Genomic DNA, 17630 nt, shown 5'->3' with positions numbered 1-17630 from the left:
ACTTGCAGGAGAAAAAATATTTGAGGGGGGGGGATTTTTTTTTATTGTGCACTTCGAGAAAAAAGTTGAAATGTTTGAAATACAATTTCAAGAATAAAGTCGAAATTTCGTGAATAAAGTTGAAATTTCGAGAATAAAGTTGAAATACAATTTGGTGAATAAAGTGTAAATGTCTCCTCTGGCCCATCAAATCCAGTTAGCAGAGCGACTGACAGGTAACAAGCTAACTAACTAACTAACTTACATCCTTAGAGTATAACGTTAAGTTTCTGAAGTTATGCAACTGCATATGTGTGATATGTTTCAAATCAATATCGTAAAGCAAATTCTTGTATTCTGGACCTTGCTCTTCAACTTTTTTCTCAAAATTTCGACTTTTTTCTCGACATTTCGACTTTTTTCTCAAACTGCATAAGGAAAAATAAATCTTCTTCCTCTAAAATATTATTTTTATTTTTCTCCTGCCTAGCCCTGATTCTCTTCTGTTCTACGTGAGTGTGTACATTTAGACGTGAGCGGATCGTCCTGACTTGGTGGTCGTGGGTCAGAGTTTTCTCTTTGGTTCCTCCTTCATGCAGTTTCCTTCTACTCTGAAAAAAACTCATGTGATTTCCTGTAAACGGAGCTGTGTGCTGTCTCTCACCCCGGATTAACCCTTTCATTTCATTTATGACCCTGGGTGGTTTCCAGGGTCACCGCTTATTATAAGCTAAAGGGACAAACTTTGATTATATTGTTTTTTTAGCTCCCTGTCACACTTCTTCATTTGTTCATTCCAGGGATTGTTTTGCTGAGTTCATCCACGTCCAGCAGGAATAAATTAGGAGGTAAAAACAGGAGAAAGTGAAGGGAGGAGCTTATCTGGAAACAGATCTAGATAGTGTCCGTCTGCGTTCAAGGGTCAGATGGGAAACAAAGGTCGGTTTATTTTACACTCCCTAATCTATTGTGAAGCTGTTCAGTTGCTGTGAGCGACTGTAAAGGGTTTAATCAGGGCAGGAAACGGGTCTGTCCCGGGTCTCAAGAGGATTCTGTTCACCAGCTGAAGGTAAGGTGTTTATCCCTCTAGAGCAGCTGAGCAGCTGTTTCCAGCTGTTTCCAGCTGTTTCCAACTGTTTCCAACTGTTTCCAACTGTTTCCTGCTGTTGGAGACATTAAGGAGCTCCAGAGCGGGTAAAGTTGCGGGGGGGGGACTTTTACGTATTAACACCTTCAATGCGCCTGAAGTCAGAAGTGTCATGCAGAGTCTCAGGCTCCGTTTCCATGTAGCAGAAACGGTGGCGTTTTCATGCATTTTGGCCGTTCGTTTACACGAAAATGAAGCTCAAAGTCTCCAAAAACCATAATTTCTGAAAACTCCGGCCAAAGTGGAGATTTTTAAAACCTCAGTTTTCACGTTTGCTTCTAAACGGAGAGAAACGGACATTTAGGCTTCAGAACGTCACATTATGAGACAGAAACGTCACCAGCGTCATGAGTGACACCTGTGGTTACAATTTGTTTGTCACCGCCGCTTGTATCAGCAATCTTATCCTTTCAATCATTACCCAAAGTTTATGACCATAGGTGAATAATAATAATAAACCGTGATATCTTAAAAACTAAAGAAGCACAAATGAAATGTCTTTCTGCACAAACCAGCACAAACGATTGAGAATATTTTCACTGAGTTTAGCGTGGGGTGGGGGTGCAGCTTCACGCAGGTCTGGCTGGCCATAACTTGCTTGTCAGAAAGACGTGGTTGGTGCAGACACCTGTCACTCAAACATGTCTGACCAATGGAGAAGCTCCGCCCACTGCGGGATGTTTGTGTCAAAATGATTCAATCAAAAAAAACTTTTTTCACTTCAATCAAAAAAGAAATCACTTCAAATCGACAAAAATATTTTCAATCAAAGAAAAACAGTGTTCAAATGCAATTTTTGGGTCTCAAATATTTTTTTGAATTCACACAATTTTTTTCTTTGATTGAAAAAGTTTTTTTATTGAAGTGATTTTTTTTTTTTAATGAAAATATTTTTTTTTCCTTTTTGAAGCAACTTCTTTTTTGATTAAATGATAGAGACACAAATATCCATCCCATAATAATATGGCCCAAACACAAAACAACAACGACTTCAATCAAAAAAGTTCAAATGCATTTTTTTGAGTCTTAAATATTTTTTTTGCATTCAAAAACGTTTTCTTTGATGGAAATCCTTTTTATTGATTAAAGTCTTTTTTTTTAATTAAAAATATATTTTTTGATTGAAGCAATCTTATTTTTGATTGAATAATTAAGACACAAATCTACCTCCATATTTTTCAGGACGCAGTTTCCTGATGCAGTGCTGCCAAACCTCCTGCAGAGGGCAGTACTGGTCGACTGGTTTTGGTACTTGCAGTAATGCAGCTTTTTAAAGCGGGATTATGGTTCTGCGACGTGCACACCACGGTGCACATCACGCCGTGCCTGACGCACCTCCCCAAAATTGTAACTACGCGTCAAGAGGTTGCCGACCCAACGCAGACCAAGAGAGCTGTGATTGGTTTGCTTGGTAGCAACGCATTTCCGGTTCCGGTTCGTCTAGCAGTCGTGAACTTTCAGCTCTTTTCTTTGTGTGTGTGTGATTTTTTATTTTTTTTGTGTTGTTTTGGTTTTTTGCACAATAGTCGTCCTTATCTCTTTGATTCACTGTGACCGGAAAAGCCGGAAGCTAAACAAAGTATCAGCTGGCGCTCTGGGGGGTTTTGTACCGCGAGAAATGGAGTGATGGAGAAGTCCGGAGGTTCACGACGGCGTCGCGGCAACGGCGTCGCGGCAACGGCGTCGCGGCAACGGCGTCGCGGCAACGGCGTCGCGGCAACGGCGTCGCGGCAACGGCGTCGCGGCAACGGCGTCGCGGCAACGGCGTCGCGGCAACAGCGTAGGCTCTGCATTGGTTTAATGCAGACCATAATCCAGGCTTTACACCACATTTGTCCCGCTTGTAGCATGTAAAGGTGAATTGATGTTTCCTCTGCAGATGAAGGCAGGAAGTGTGTGAAGGCAGCAGCATGGATCAGTGTGAGGACGAGACAGTTCCTCTGGAACAGAAGGGAGGACGAGAAGCTCAGAGGTGAGACAAGACCGCCTAAACCCAGACCAGACCAGAGAGTAGGGACGACCCGATACCATTTTATCACACCGAGTACGAGTACGAGTATTTTCACTTGTGTACTTGCCGATACCGAGTACCGATACGATACTTCTACCACAAAAATAACTAGGCTAAAAATGCAATGAAAAATGTAATGAATTGGAAGGCAGGTTTTATTTGCAACAGATAAATTCAATAAAAATAAATAAAATGAGTAGAATAACTATTATAAACAAAACTCAGCCGGCTGGGCTTTCCTCCGCGGCCCGGTGGCGCTGGGAGCGCTAGCAGCGCTAGCCCCGCGCCAGATGAGTCCCAACACCTTGCGTCGTCTCTTGTCTCTTGTCTCTTGTCATTGTCTGTCTCTTTTACAGAACCTGAGCTAATGTTGGCTGTTGTGGTCTTGCAGTAGCATTAGAAAACTCCGTATCCTCAGCTGAGGCTCAGAACAGAGCTAATTATTCAAAAATAATCCACTTCAGAAGTTTGTAATGATTTGTTCAGAACACAGACAATAGAGGAAGAGACAGAACGTGAATAAATCAGTTAAGGTGCATCAGAGATCGTCTGTGATGCAGAGTTCAAGGTGAATAACACAAACCTTGACTGACGCGTTTGAGTGGATGACTGAAGCAGCCGTCTGTACATAGAGTGTTATCGCTTCACAACAAGACTTCAAACGCTGTTACTTGGACCTGTCAACCAATCACAGTCAAGCATCTGCAGACCAAACCTCTTTTCTCTCCATTTCTGCAGCAGTCAGCTTCAAACACATGACGATGTGACGTCTCAGGACCAGGATGACTCCAGGGAAGTGATGACCTCCAGGAGTGACAGCTATACTGTAAGTCAAACTGCTTCCAGTCTGAAATCACAACCGTCTTTGTTCCTGAATGAGAAACTCAAGAGTTCCTTGTTCTTCAGCTTCTTCAGTTGATGGAAGCAGAGATCTCTCTCTTTCAGAGCAAATGATGTTACGGACAATGAATACATCATCATTCCAAAAAACCCGTCAGTCGATGCCTACGCAGAAGGGCCAACTTTTGCAATTCCTAATTTGACCACCAGAGGCTCCAGAAGTGAGGCAGTCTCATAGTCTGTAGAGGAAGAACCCGCCAAACGCTCTGACAAAGCTGAAGTAGAGCAGCTAACGTCTGAGAGGCTGTTAGAAACGTCTACCGCCGTAGACGGGGCGGATGTGAAGGTAGCAGAGGTTGCTCAAGTGTTCAGTGATCCAGTGTGGACCTTGATCCAGTTTCTGAACCTCAACCAGGTCTGTCCCCTTGAAGATCTCCGCTTAACCATTTCATATTCAGGAGGTGGAGATGCAACAAAGAGCTGTTAGTGCAAGCGATGCATCTCCGGATCAGAGCTCTTGAAAAGAGTTGACCCGTGTCCATAGCTACGTCACCTCAAAGCACACATGTTGACGCCAGTAAGCACACCACGTTAGTTCCTTCGTTTCGGTCAGACGTTGACTCTTATTTTGGTGCCTTTGAGCACATGGCCTGCGATGGACTGGCGACCTGTCCAGGGTGTGACCCCTGCCTCTCGCATGAAAATAGCTGGGATAGACTCCAGCAGACCCCCGTGACCCTGGAAGGAAGGATAAAGCGGGTAAAGATGATGGATGCATGGATGGATGGATGGATGGATGGATGGATGGATGGATGAGCGCATGGCTACTGCACTAAATTAGTGTTGGTCTCTGCCGTTGCAGTGCTAACTTGAAAAGAACAATGTTGCACACCTATGAACTTGTCCCTGAAGCAAATGGACAAGGTTTTAGAAACTTGATTCTAACATATAAAAATGTGTTTCCTCTAAAAGTTACACAATCCCCAACTGCTGAACGGAGACGCACGTCGAAATTGGTCATTGGTGATGACCGTGAGTGTTTCCATTGCCATAAGCAAAGACACCTGATTACAGCAAGCCTTATTCTAATAAGAAAAGAGAAAAGATCTCGGATCCCTGGTGGTGTGGGATCTGTTTGTTTCAGACATGCCCACATCAGACACACTAACCTTTGAGATGCTCAGACCGTCAGAGCCAGCAGGTCTAGCTCCGCCCCCTATTGTGTTTGCTCTCTGTTACATGCAGTGTAGTGACTATCTTTAGACTTTAGACGTTTTCTTCTTTCGACCAAACATCTTCCTCACTTTGTGAATGGTAATGACGACAGGAGATTTTTTACCCGTTGAGTACGGCAACAGAACCGTCAACAGAACGGTAAATCACTGTGTTGCTCCACCGTCACTCGTTTATTCAAATTAACTCACAAAAAACACAGTCCCGCACTTCCTCCCGCTACGGAAGCCCCACTGGCTCAAACTACAGAAACGTTAAGGCAAAACAAATCTCAGTAGAGAAATTGAGGTATTAATTACTAAAGCATAAAATAATAACTCTCAAAAAAAAATATTCCTTCTGTGTAAACAACAAGGCATATTATGCTATAAAAGAGTTAAACTATAAGCTATACATGGCGCTTACATGCAGCATCGCCCAAAGTTGTCCAAAGTTGCCCAGGTCTTTAGTCCCTTTGTCCTGAGAGTTGTCCTGAGGATTGTCCTGATTGTTGTCCACATGGATGTTAAAATCAGCAACAATGATTCCACGGTTAAATCAACACAGTTCACAGACAGCAGTTCACTGAAATCATCAGAGAAGTTTCTCAGTATTTGCATCAAACATTGAGTCCTTGTCACTCCGAGTCTTGGGGGAACGATTTCATCAGACTTTAAAGTCTATGTTGTCCAGGTCTGTCTTGAGAGGGATGAGGGTCTTCCACTTTTGCTCTGTGCCATCAGAGAGACCGCACAGGGATCTCTTGGATTTAGTCCTGCAGCTTTAGTCTTTGGTCGTGCGGTCGTCCTCTTCAGCTTCTCAAGGGAAAATGGTGGACGGAAACATCTCACACTGAGCACAATGTGCTAGATTATGTCAGTAGTTTTCAGGAGCGTCTACATCATGCGTGTCAGTTGGCACAAGAGTTGTTGTGTTGTGATATGACATCAATGTAGACGATCGGAAGCCCATTACTACCAGACTGGACACAACAGGGTCAATGGTCCAGCTGACTGCCAGACTCATCTTTGGTTTTACTGGGTTGGCTGGAGTCCACTCCTGCCAAGAAGACCTGCAGGTCCAAACCTGGGCCTGTTGGAGCAGAAAACATCTAAAACATGCAGGGCAGCGACCCTTGAGGGCCAGAGTTGGGAAACACTGGTCTGTAACCCATTTTCAGATTCCTGGATATTCCTGAGTTTGTTCAAGTCCATCTGATTCTCTGTCAAGAATTAATTTATGATGATTTCTTTCTTTAAGGTAAAAATGTGGTTGAAGGACACTTTGAAGAATTTGGACTCCAGTGGGCTGAAGGAATTCCAGTGGTACCTGAATAATGCAGAAGAATCAAAGGATGGTTTCAAACCGATCGAACTGTGTTATCTGGAAAAGGCGGACAGATTGGACACAGTAAATCTGATGATGCAGAGGTTCTCCTCAAAGACCAGAGAGGTGGCCGAGACGATTTTAAAGAAGTTAAAAGGTAATAAAGGGCTTTTGTAGAGAAGGAAAAAACACCAAAACCATCTTACTATGAAGATTTTATCTTGTTTAAAAAAATAACTGATAATAATGTGTTTCATTGACCTCCAACAGGAAAACCTGTTGTCCAGGACGATCCAGTCTCTCCAGCTGGTGCAACAGGTAAATGGTCCTGGTCGGTCGCATTGATTCACTTCACAAATACTCCTCAGTTTCCTCAGTTTCAGGAGGAAGTAGAGGCGCTCTTGAGCCTTCTTGGCCAGTGATGCCGTGTTGGTGTCCCAGGAGAGGTGACGGAGCTCCAGAGCTGTCAGGGATGTTCATATGTTATTTGGGTAGCAACACCTGAAACGGCGATGCTGAGACAGATTTGAGCAGTTTTTATATACATTTATCTTAGCACCCACCTAAACATTTCTGCAGACAAGTCTCTGGTCACACCTTGCTTAGGAAGGTGTCTAAGAACACAATTAAGGATCTGAGGTGTTCATCCATCTTCCAGACATCTGAGATACCAACCTGATGTGCTCTGATAGCAACTGTGGGGACCAATTCCACTCCAAGTCTTAAACCTGGACTTTCCACATCAACCCACAACCCATCAGGGCTGTACTGCTAACATCCTGGTACTAGAAACCCAGATGTTTTTGTCACTTCCACGTCCTGAATGTTCAGAGGTGTTTTAAAAGCGATTTACTTAATATTGGACTGCTCGTCGTAAAGTTACAGCTGATCAGCGGATGTTCAGATCTTGATTGTTTTTAGAATTAAGTTGTTGAGTGAACTTCATAAAACACTAAATCTCTGTCTTTACGTTCTTTCATTAAGGTACGGTAGTTGAAGTTTGTAAAAAGTTGAAGTCTAAGCTGCAGAAGAAGTACCAGTGTGTGTCTGAGGGGATCACTAAAGCAGGAAAGAAAACCCTTCTGGAGCAGATCTACACGGAGCTCTACATCACAGAGGGAGGGACCGGAGAGGTCAACCATGAACATGAAGTCAGACAGATTGAAGCAGCTTCCAGGAAACCAGGCAAAGCAGAAACAACCATCAGACAGGAAGACATATTTAAACCCCCACCTGGAAGAGGGGGGTCAATCAGAACAGTGATGACGAAGGGAGTGGCCGGCATCGGGAAAACAGTCCTAACACAGAAGTTCAGTCTGGACTGGGCTGAAGGCAGAACCAACCAGGACATCCAGTTCCTGCTTCCATTCACCTTCAGACAGCTGAATGTGCTAAAAGAGAGAATGTTCAGCTTGTTGGAACTAATTCATCGATTCTTCTCTGAAACCAGAGGAATCTGCAGCTTTGAAGAGTTCCAGGTCGTGTTCATCTTTGACGGTCTGGATGAGAGTCGACTTTCTCTGGACTTCCACAACAATGAGGACCTGACTGATGTTACAGAGTCCACCTCAGTGGATGTGCTGCTGACAAACCTCATCAAGGGGAACCTGCTTCCTTCTGCTCGTCTCTGGATCACCACACGACCCGCAGCAGCCAATCAGATCCCTCCTGAGTGTGTTGACATGGTGACGGAGGTCAGAGGGTTCACTGACCCACAGAAGGAGGAATACTTCAGGAAGAGGTTCAGAGGAGAGGAGCAGACCAGCAGGATCATCTCCCACATCAAGACATCACGGAGCCTCCACATCATGTGCCACATCCCAGTCTTCTGCTGGATCACTGCTACGGTCCTGGAGAACGTCCTGGAGAAAGTCCTGGAAACCAGAGAGGGAGGGGGGCTGCCCAAGACCCTGACTGAGATGTACATCCACTTCCTGGTGGTCCAGGCCAAACTGAAGAGGGTCAAGTATGACGGAGGAGCTGAGACGGATCCACATTGGAGTCCGGGGAGCAGGAAGATGATCAAGTCTCTGGGAAAACTGGCTTTTGAGCAGTTGCAGAAAGGAAACCTGATCTTCTATGAACCAGACCTGAGAGAGTGTGGCATCGATGTCAGAGAGGCTTCAGTGTACTCAGGAGTGTTCACCCAGATCTTTAGAGAGGAGAGCGGCCTGTACGAGGACCAGGACCAGGTCTTCTGCTTCATCCATCTGAGTGTCCAGGAGTTTCTGGCTGCTCTTCATGTCCATCAGACCTTCATCAAGTCTGGAGTCAACCTGCTGGAGGAACAAAAGAACATCTTCAGGTGGTTTAAAAAAAGAGCTGTGACTAAGCTCCATCAGACTGCTGTGGACATGGCCTTACAGAGTCCCAACGGACACCTGGACTTGTTCCTCCGTTTCCTCCTGGGTCTTTCACTGGAGACCAATCAGAACCTTCTACGAGGTCTGATGAAATCAAAACAAAGAAGTTCACAGAACAATCAGGAAACTATCAAACACATCAAGGAGAAGATCAGTGAGGATCTGTCTGCAGAGAGAAGCATCAACCTGTTCCACTGTCTGAATGAACTGAATGATCGGTCTCTGGTGGAGGAGGTCCAACGGTCCCTGAGGTCAGGACGTCTCTCCACAGATGAACTGTCTCCTGCTCAGTGGTCGGCTCTGGCCTTCATCTTACTGTCATCAGATCTGGAGGTGTTTGACCTGAAGAAGTTCTCAGCTTCAGAGGAGGCTCTACGGAGGCTGCTGCCGGTGGTCAAAGCCTCCAAGAAAGCTGTGTAAGGACGAACACGGACACATCTGTTTTAGTTACAATCAAATGTTCTTGGAGGAAACCAGTTAAATTCACTGTTCAACTAAGTTCAGGTTCATGTGGGACCAGTTCTCCTCAATGATTCATCTCAGGAAACACATGTAGAGAAGAGAATCCGGATTTTATTAGTTGAAATAATCAGCATTCATTGATATATCATGTATTTTCTTTGTTAAATGACACTATCAACTTTTAAATAACCTCATGATCTCTCTTTAATCTCCTCTGCAGACTGAGTGACTGTCACCTCTCAGGGAACATCTGTGAAGATCTGTCCTCAGTTCTCAGCTCTCAGTCCTCCAGTCTGACAGAACTGGACCTGAGTAACAACCACCTGCAGGATTCTGGACTGGAGCAGCTGTGTCCTGGACTGGAGAGTCCACACTGTAAACTGGAGTCTCTCAGGTCAGAATCCACCCAGTGTTGAACTGGTGACCGTTACAACTGTTTGTTTGGTTGTTTTATTAGATCCCCGTTAGCTGCTGACCTTTCACAGCAGTTTCTCGAAGTGGGGTGGATAGGACCCAGATGCAGGAGACCAGGAGACAGGAATTCCCAAAATAGTGATTTATTAACAAAAAGTGCTGCTGAGCAGGATCCAAGAACCAGAATATAAACGTGACAAACCTGACCAGAAACATGGAGGGATGAAACAGTCCGGACCAGCAGGGAGGGACAGAAAAGACCAGATATAGAGAAGGGTTGACGAGACACAGGTGATGACAATCAGGGCAGACGGGAACAAGGGAAGTCAAGACAGAACTGAAACACAAAGACACAGGTTTCAAAATAAAACAGGGGCTAAAGAACCAAACCGTGACATTAATTAAATACATAAACATACATGTTCACAACTCAGGTACAACAGACACTAGGAAACCTGCTAAAAGTACAAAAAAACATTCTAATCAGCAATTATGACTTTACATTTCCTCTTTTTAAAGTCAGGATTTACATTTTCTCATCACACTCTCAAACAAAATATTAAGAAAAATCAAATCAATAGCTCAATTTAAAAAAGGAAAATATTTTCCAGTTTTTCAACAACAAAAAAACTTTCTGGACAGTGTGAGTGTTACAACCCGGCTCGCAGGGGAAAAGGGAAGAAACACAAAACCCAGCTGGTATTAGGTAAGTTAGTTTATTTGTCACTTAAAAATGCCAGAATACTGGTTAACAGATTAACAAAGGAACAAAACAAAGAAGAGGGCCGGTGGGTGCCGTTTAAATCAAATACAAAATATAACAGAAAGAGGACTCTAAGAGCTAAAATGGATATAACCAAACTAACTCAAAACAAAAAGGAAAACAAAGGCTGTCTACACTCACTAAGAAACCAAAGTACAACCAAAAACAGCACCCCTGCACCTAGTGTTTCTAGATATAAAAGGTACTCGGTGTGGAAACTTATTGGAATCAGTCACAGGTTTGTCAAGCTAAACCCTGGCCACACTTCAAAGTTTTAGCAAACTATAAAACAACAACAAAGGACCACACAGTAGCTGCTAGCTAACGTTAGCTTTCTCACAAATCAAAGTTCTGCACAAAGAGGCGAGCTGTCACATAGTCAGCAGCCCAGACTGACAGACTGGCAGGGGTTTTGTAGATTTTCACTTCTGATTGGGCGGCTGGGATTGGCCCTAGACACGCCGCACCAATCAGGAACCCAGGTGAACTGAGGGCTGGACTGCCAGGAGCCGGGAGGCCGCACCAATCAGGTCAAGGAGGGCGGAGCTTCTGTGGTGAGCTGTGCAGCTTGGCAGAGTGGCAGAGAGAGAAAAATTAAAACACAGTAAAGGAAGAAAGGGCAGCGGCCGTAACAGAGAGATAGAACACATTTACATGAAATGTTATACAAACTTTCCTAAATTACCTCATGATCTCTCTTTAATCTCCTCTGCAGGTTGAGTCTCTGTAACCTCTCAGGGAACATCTGTCCACTTCTGTCCTCAGTTCTCAGCTCTCAGTCCTCCAGTCTGACAGAACTGGACCTGAGTAACAACCACCTGCAGGATTCTGGACTGGAGCAGCTGTGTCCTGGACTGGAGAGTCCACACTGTCACCTGGAGTCTCTCAGGTCAGAATCCACCAAGTGTTCAACTGTGGACCGTTGCAACTGTTTGTTTGGTTGTTTTATTAGATCCCCGTTAGCTGCTGACCTTTCACAGCAGTTTCTCTGGGGTCTCATCAGAATCATCAGCTGAATTACAACATTATTATTAATTGTCACGAAGTGGGGTGGATAGGACCCAGATGAAGGAGACAGGAATTCCAAAAATAGTGATTTATTAACAAAAAGTGCTGCTGAGTAGGATCCAAGAACCAGAATATAAACGTGACAAACCTGACCAGAAACATGGAGGGATGAAACAGTCCGGACCAGCAGGGAGCAACGGAAAGACAAGACCAGATATACAGAAGGGTTGACGAGACACAGGTGATGACAATCAGGGCAGACGGGAACAAGGGAAGTCAAGACAGAACTGAAACACAAAGACACAGGTTTCAAAATAAAGCAGGGGCTAAAGAACCAAACCGTGACATTAATTAAATACATAAACATACATGTTCACAACTCAGAGACAACAGACACAAGGACACCTGCCAACATTATAATCAGCACAATGGAAATATGACTCTACATTTCCTCTTTTTAAAGTCAGGATTTACATTTTCTCATCACACTCTCAAACACAATATTAAGACAAATCAAATCAATAGCTCAATTTAAAAAGAAAAAAATATTTTTCCAGTTTTTCAACAACACAACAACTTTCTGGACAGTGTGAGATAGAACAGATTTACATGAAATGTTATACACAAACTTTCCTAAATAACCTCATGATCTCTCTTTAATCTCCTCTGCAGACTGAGTGGCTGTCACCTCTCAGAGGACATCTGTCCACTTCTGTCCTCAGTTCTCAGCTCTCAGTCCTCCAGTCTGACAGAACTGGACCTGAGCAACAACGACCTGCAGGATTCTGGACTGGAGCAGCTGTGTCCTGGACTGGAGAGTCCACACTGTCACCTGGAGTCTCTCAGGTCAGAATCCATCAAGTGTTCAACTGGTGACCGTTACAACTGTGGTTGATATTGAAGATTGTTGATGTGTTTCTGCTGATCCTCTGACTTTTCCTTCAGCACCATCATCAGGTGAACATGAGGACAGAGTCAGCTTTAATCTCAGAGCAGTTCTCTCAGAGTCTCTCCATGTGTGTTGTGTTGTGTGTCTGCAGGCTGTCAGGCTGTCTGATCTCAGAGGAAGGAAGTTCTTCTCTGGTCTCAGCTCTGACCTCCAACCCCTCCCACCTGAGAGAGCTGGACCTGAGCTACAACGATCCAGGGGAGTCAGCATGGAAGCTTCTGTCTAGACTGGAGGATCCCCGCTGGAGACTGGACACTCTCAGGTAGGACACTCTCAGGTAGGACACTCTCAGCTAGGACACTCTCAGGTAGGACACACTCAGGTAGGACACTCTGCTTGGCGGGGGGGAGTTATGGTGGTGGTTATGGTGGAGCAGGTGAGGGGGTTTTCCTCCACCTCAGGTGATTTGTTTATTTGTTTATTAAAAAAGATCCCCATTAGTCTTCACCATGGGAAGACTATTCTTCCTGGGGTCCACACATAGACAAAATATGACAATAATCCAACTCAAAAAGGGTGAAAAGAATCCACTACAATTCCTGAAATAATAAATTGAACCAAGAATAAAAGATTAAATAACCAACCATCCAAATCTTAAGCAATAATAATTGCTACTATCACCAGATCGTTCCCACTTTTGAGCAAAATAGTCAGGGATGTGAAGGGGGATGTAGCGGATACGGGAGTGTCCAACAGGTGATGGGGGGTGTAGTGGATACAGGAGTGTCCAACAGGTGATGGGGGGGGGTGTAGTGGATACGGGAGTGTCCAACAGGTGATGGGGGGGTGTAGTGGATACTGGAGTGTCCAACAGGTGATGGGGGGGTGTAGTGGATACAGGAGTGTCCAACAGGTGATGGGGGGGGGGGGTGTAGTGGATACAGGAGTGTCCAACAGGTGATGGGGGGGGGGGGTGTAGTGGATACAGGAGTGTCCAACAGGTGATGAGGGGGTGTAGTGGATACAGGAGTGTCCAACAGGTGATGGGGGGGGGGGGGTGTAGTGGATACGGGAGTGTCCAACAGGTGATGGGGGGGTGTAGTGGATACAGGAGTGTCCAACAGGTGATGGGGGGGTGTAGTGGATACAGGAGTGTCCAACAGGTGATGGGGGGGTTGTAGTGGATACAGGAGTGTCCAACAGGTGATGGGGGGGGGGGGGTGTAGTGGATACAGGAGTGTCCAACAGGTGATGGGGGGTGTAGTGGATACAGGAGTGTCCAACAGGTGATGGGGGGTGTAGTGGATACGGGAGTGGCCAACAGGTGATGGGGGGGGTTGTAGTGGATACAGGAGTGTCCAACAGGTGATGGGGGGTGTAGTGGATACAGCAGTGACCAACAGGTGATGGGGGGGGGGTGTAGTGGATACGGGAGTGTCTAACAGGTGATGGGGGGTGTAGTGGATACGGGAGTGTCCAACAGGTGATGGGGGGGGGGGGGGGTGTAGTGGATACAGCAGTGACCAACAGGTGATGGGGGGGGGTGTAGTGGATACAGGAGTGTCCAACAGGTGATGGGGGGGGGGGGGGGTAGTGGATACGGGAGTGTCTAACAGGTGATGGGGGGGGGTGTAGTGGATACAGGAGTGTCCAACAGGTGATGGGGGGGGGGTGTAGTGGATACAGGAGTGTCCAACAGGTGATGGGGGGGGGGTGTAGTGGATACGGGAGTGTCCAACAGGTGATGGGGGGGTGTAGTGGATACGGGAGTGTCCAACAGGTGATGGGGGGGGGTGTAGTGGATACAGGAGTGTCCAACAGGTGATGGGGGGGGGGTGTAGTGGATACAGGAGTGTCCAACAGGTGATGGGGGGGGGGGGGGTAGTGGATACGGGAGTGTCTAACAGGTGATGGGGGGGGGTGTAGTGGATACGGGAGTGTCCAACAGGTGATGGGGGGGGGGGGGGGTGTAGTGGATACGGGAGTGTCCAACAGGTGATGGGGGGGGGGGGGGTGTAGTGGATACAGCAGTGACCAACAGGTGATGGGGGGGGGTGTAGTGGATACAGGAGTGTCCAACAGGTGATGGGGGGGGGGGGGGGTAGTGGATACGGGAGTGTCTAACAGGTGATGGGGGGGGGTGTAGTGGATACAGGAGTGTCCAACAGGTGATGGGGGGGGGTGTAGTGGATACAGGAGTGTCCAACAGGTGATGGGGGGTGTAGTGGATACGGGAGTGTCCAACAGGTGATGGGGGGGTGTAGTGGATACGGGAGTGTCCAACAGGTGATGGGGGGGGGTGTAGTGGATACAGGAGTGTCCAACAGGTGATGGGGGGGGGGGGTGTAGTGGATACAGGAGTGTCTAACAGGTGATGGGGGGGGGGTGTAGTGGATACGGGAGTGTCCAACAGGTGATGGGGGGGGGGGGTAGTGGATACGGGAGTGTCTAACAGGTGATGGGGGGGGGTGTAGTGGATACGGGAGTGTCCAACAGGTGATGGGGGGGGGGGGGGTAGTGGATACGGGAGTGTCTAACAGGTGATGGGGGGGGTGTAGTGGATACAGGAGTGTCCAACAGGTGATGGGGGGGGGGTGTAGTGGATACGGGAGTGTCCAACAGGTGATGGGGGGGTGTAGTGGATACGGGAGTGTCCAACAGGTGATGGGGGGGTGTAGTGGATACAGGAGTGACCAACAGGTGATGGGGGGGTGTAGTGGATACGGGAGTGTCCAACAGGTGATGGGGGGGGGGTGTAGTGGATACAGGAGTGTCCAACAGGTAATGGGGGGGGGGGGTGTAGTGGATACAGGAGTGTCCAACAGGTGATGGGGGGGGGGTGTAGTGGATACAGGAGTGTCCAACAGGTAATGGGGGGGGGGGGGGTGTAGTGGATACAGGAGTGTCCAACAGGTGATGGGGGGGGGGGGGGGTGTAGTGGATACGGGAGTGTCCAACAGGTGATGGGGGGGTGTAGTGGATACAGGAGTGTCCAACAGGTGATGGGGGGTGTAGTGGATACAGGAGTGTCCAACAGGTGATGGGGGGGGGGGGTGTAGTGGATACAGGAGTGTCCAACAGGTGATGGGGGGGGGGGGTGTAGTGGATACGGGAGTGTCCAACAGGTGATGGGGGGTGTAGTGGATACGGGAGTGTCCAACAGGTGATGGGGGGTGTAGTGGATACAGGAGTGTCCAACAGGTGATGGGGGGGGGGGGGTGTAGTGGATACGGGAGTGTCCAACAGGTGATGGGGGGGGGGGGGTGTAGTGGATACAGGAGTGTCCAACAGGTGATGGGGGGGTGTAGTGGATACAGGAGTGTCCAACAGGTGATGGGGGGGTGTAGTGGATACGGGAGTGTCCAACAGGTGATGGGGGGGTGTAGTGGATACAGGAGTGTCCAACAGGTGATGGGGGGGGGGGTGTAGTGGATACAGGAGTGTCCAACAGGTGATGGGGGGGGGGGTGTAGTGGATACAGGAGTGTCCAACAGGTGATGGGGGGGGGGGTGTAGTGGATACGGGAGTGTCCAACAGGTGATGGGGGGGGGGGTGTAGTGGATACGGGAGTGTCCAACAGGTGATGGGGGGGTGTAGTGGATACGGGAGTGTCCAACAGGTGATGGGGGGTGTAGTGGATACGGGAGTGTCCAACAGGTGATGGGGGGGGGGTGTAGTGGATACAGGAGTGTCCAACAGGTGATGGGGGGGGGGGTGTAGTGGATACGGGAGTGTCCAACAGGTGATGGGGGGGTGTAGTGGATACGGGAGTGTCCAACAGGTGATGGGGGGGGTGTAGTGGATACAGGAGTGTCCAACAGGTGATGGGGGGTGTAGTGGATACGGGAGTGTCCAACAGGTGATGGGGGGGTGTAGTGGATACGGGAGTGTCCAACAGGTGATGGGGGGTGTAGTGGATACGGGAGTGTCCAACAGGTGATGGGGGGGGGGGTGTAGTGGATACAGGAGTGTCCAACAGGTGATGGGGGGGGGGGTGTAGTGGATACGGGAGTGTCCAACAGGTGATGGGGGGGTGTAGTGGATACGGGAGTGTCCAACAGGTGATGGGGGGGGTGTAGTGGATACAGGAGTGTCCAACAGGTGATGGGGGGTGTAGTGGATACGGGAGTGTCCAACAGGTGATGGGGGGGTGTAGTGGATACGGGAGTGTCCAACAGGTGATGGGGGGTGTAGTGGATACGGGAGTGTCCAACAGGTGATGGGGGGGGGGTGTAGTGGATACAGGAGTGTCCAACAGGTGATGGGGGGGTGTAGTGGATACAGGAGTGTCCAACAGGTGATGGGGGGGGTGTAGTGGATACAGGAGTGTCCAACAGGTGATGGGGGGGGTGTAGTGGATACAGGAGTGTCCAACAGGTGATGGGGGGGGGGGTGGTGTAGTGGATACAGGAGTGTCCAACAGGTGATGGGGGGGGGGGGGGGGGTGTAGTGGATACGGGAGTGTCCAACAGGTGATGGGGGGGGGGGGGTGTAGTGGATACAGGAGTGTCCAACAGGTGATGGGGGGGGGGGTTGGGGGGGGGGGGGCTCTGACATCTCTGCTACCTCTGAGAGAGACTGAGCTGGTCTGACCCTCCTCCTCCTTCCAGGGTGGAGCCTGCTGGACAACGATTTCTGACACCAGGTCTGAGGAAGTGTAAGTGTGTTTTTATTCAACCATCTTCACTCGTTCATGAGTCCATCAGTGATCAATAACTGATCAATAATAACTGCAGCTGCTTGTTTGTTCTCTCCATCAGATTCCTGTCAACTCACCGTCGACACAAACACAGTCAACAACAAGATCCAACTGTCTGACAACAACAGGAAGATGACACTTGTGTTGCATGCTCAGTCATATCCTGATTATCCAGACAGGTTTGATGTTAAACCTCAGCTGCTGTGTAGAGAAGTTCTGACGGGTCACTGTTACTGGGAGGTCCAGTGGAGCGGAGAGGTTTCTGTATCAGTGAGTTACAGAAGAATCAGCAGGAAAGGAAACTCTAATGACTGTTGGTTTGGAGGAAACGATCATTCCTGGAGTCTGGATTGTTTTCCAGGTGGTCGTCGGTACCGTGTCCATCACAATAACAGAAAAACATCCATCACCTTCTCATCTCCATCTCCAGACTCTGACAGAGTAGCAGTGTACGTGGACGTTCCTGCTGGAACTCTGTCCTTCTATAAAGTCGACTCTGACAGACTGATCCACATCC

At 47.7% G+C, this 17630-nt stretch overlaps 1 protein-coding gene across 3 annotated transcripts in view; it reads left to right on the top strand.

Moving 5' to 3' along the window:
- The first annotated feature begins 914 nt into the window (after nucleotides 1-914).
- Nucleotides 915-17630, top strand: part of LOC133452304 (NACHT, LRR and PYD domains-containing protein 12-like) — a 17390-nt gene continuing 674 nt past the window's right edge. Inside the window, exons 1-13 of one of the 3 annotated variants that reach the window (XM_061731541.1) lie at nucleotides 915-1048; nucleotides 2309-2374; nucleotides 3006-3098; nucleotides 3876-3963; nucleotides 6450-6672; nucleotides 6786-6833; nucleotides 7500-9294; nucleotides 9561-9734; nucleotides 11233-11406; nucleotides 12198-12371; nucleotides 12566-12736; nucleotides 17025-17071; nucleotides 17175-17630. The exon at nucleotides 17175-17630 is cut by the window's right edge and continues 674 nt beyond it. In XM_061731541.1, the coding sequence (XP_061587525.1) occupies nucleotides 3037-3098; nucleotides 3876-3963; nucleotides 6450-6672; nucleotides 6786-6833; nucleotides 7500-9294; nucleotides 9561-9734; nucleotides 11233-11406; nucleotides 12198-12371; nucleotides 12566-12736; nucleotides 17025-17071; nucleotides 17175-17630 (3412 nt within the window). In that variant the 5' untranslated portion in view covers nucleotides 915-1048; nucleotides 2309-2374; nucleotides 3006-3036. The remainder of the gene's footprint in view (nucleotides 1049-2308; nucleotides 2375-3005; nucleotides 3099-3875; nucleotides 3964-6449; nucleotides 6673-6785; nucleotides 6834-7499; nucleotides 9295-9560; nucleotides 9735-11232; nucleotides 11407-12197; nucleotides 12372-12565; nucleotides 12737-17024; nucleotides 17072-17174) is intronic. The other 2 variants (XM_061731542.1, XM_061731540.1) reach the window with 2 other exon arrangements.

Source organism: Cololabis saira, chromosome 10 (genome assembly GCF_033807715.1).
Source record: "Cololabis saira isolate AMF1-May2022 chromosome 10, fColSai1.1, whole genome shotgun sequence".
NCBI lineage: Eukaryota > Metazoa > Chordata > Actinopteri > Beloniformes > Belonidae > Cololabis > Cololabis saira.
This window is presented reverse-complemented; position numbering and strand designations above follow the sequence as displayed.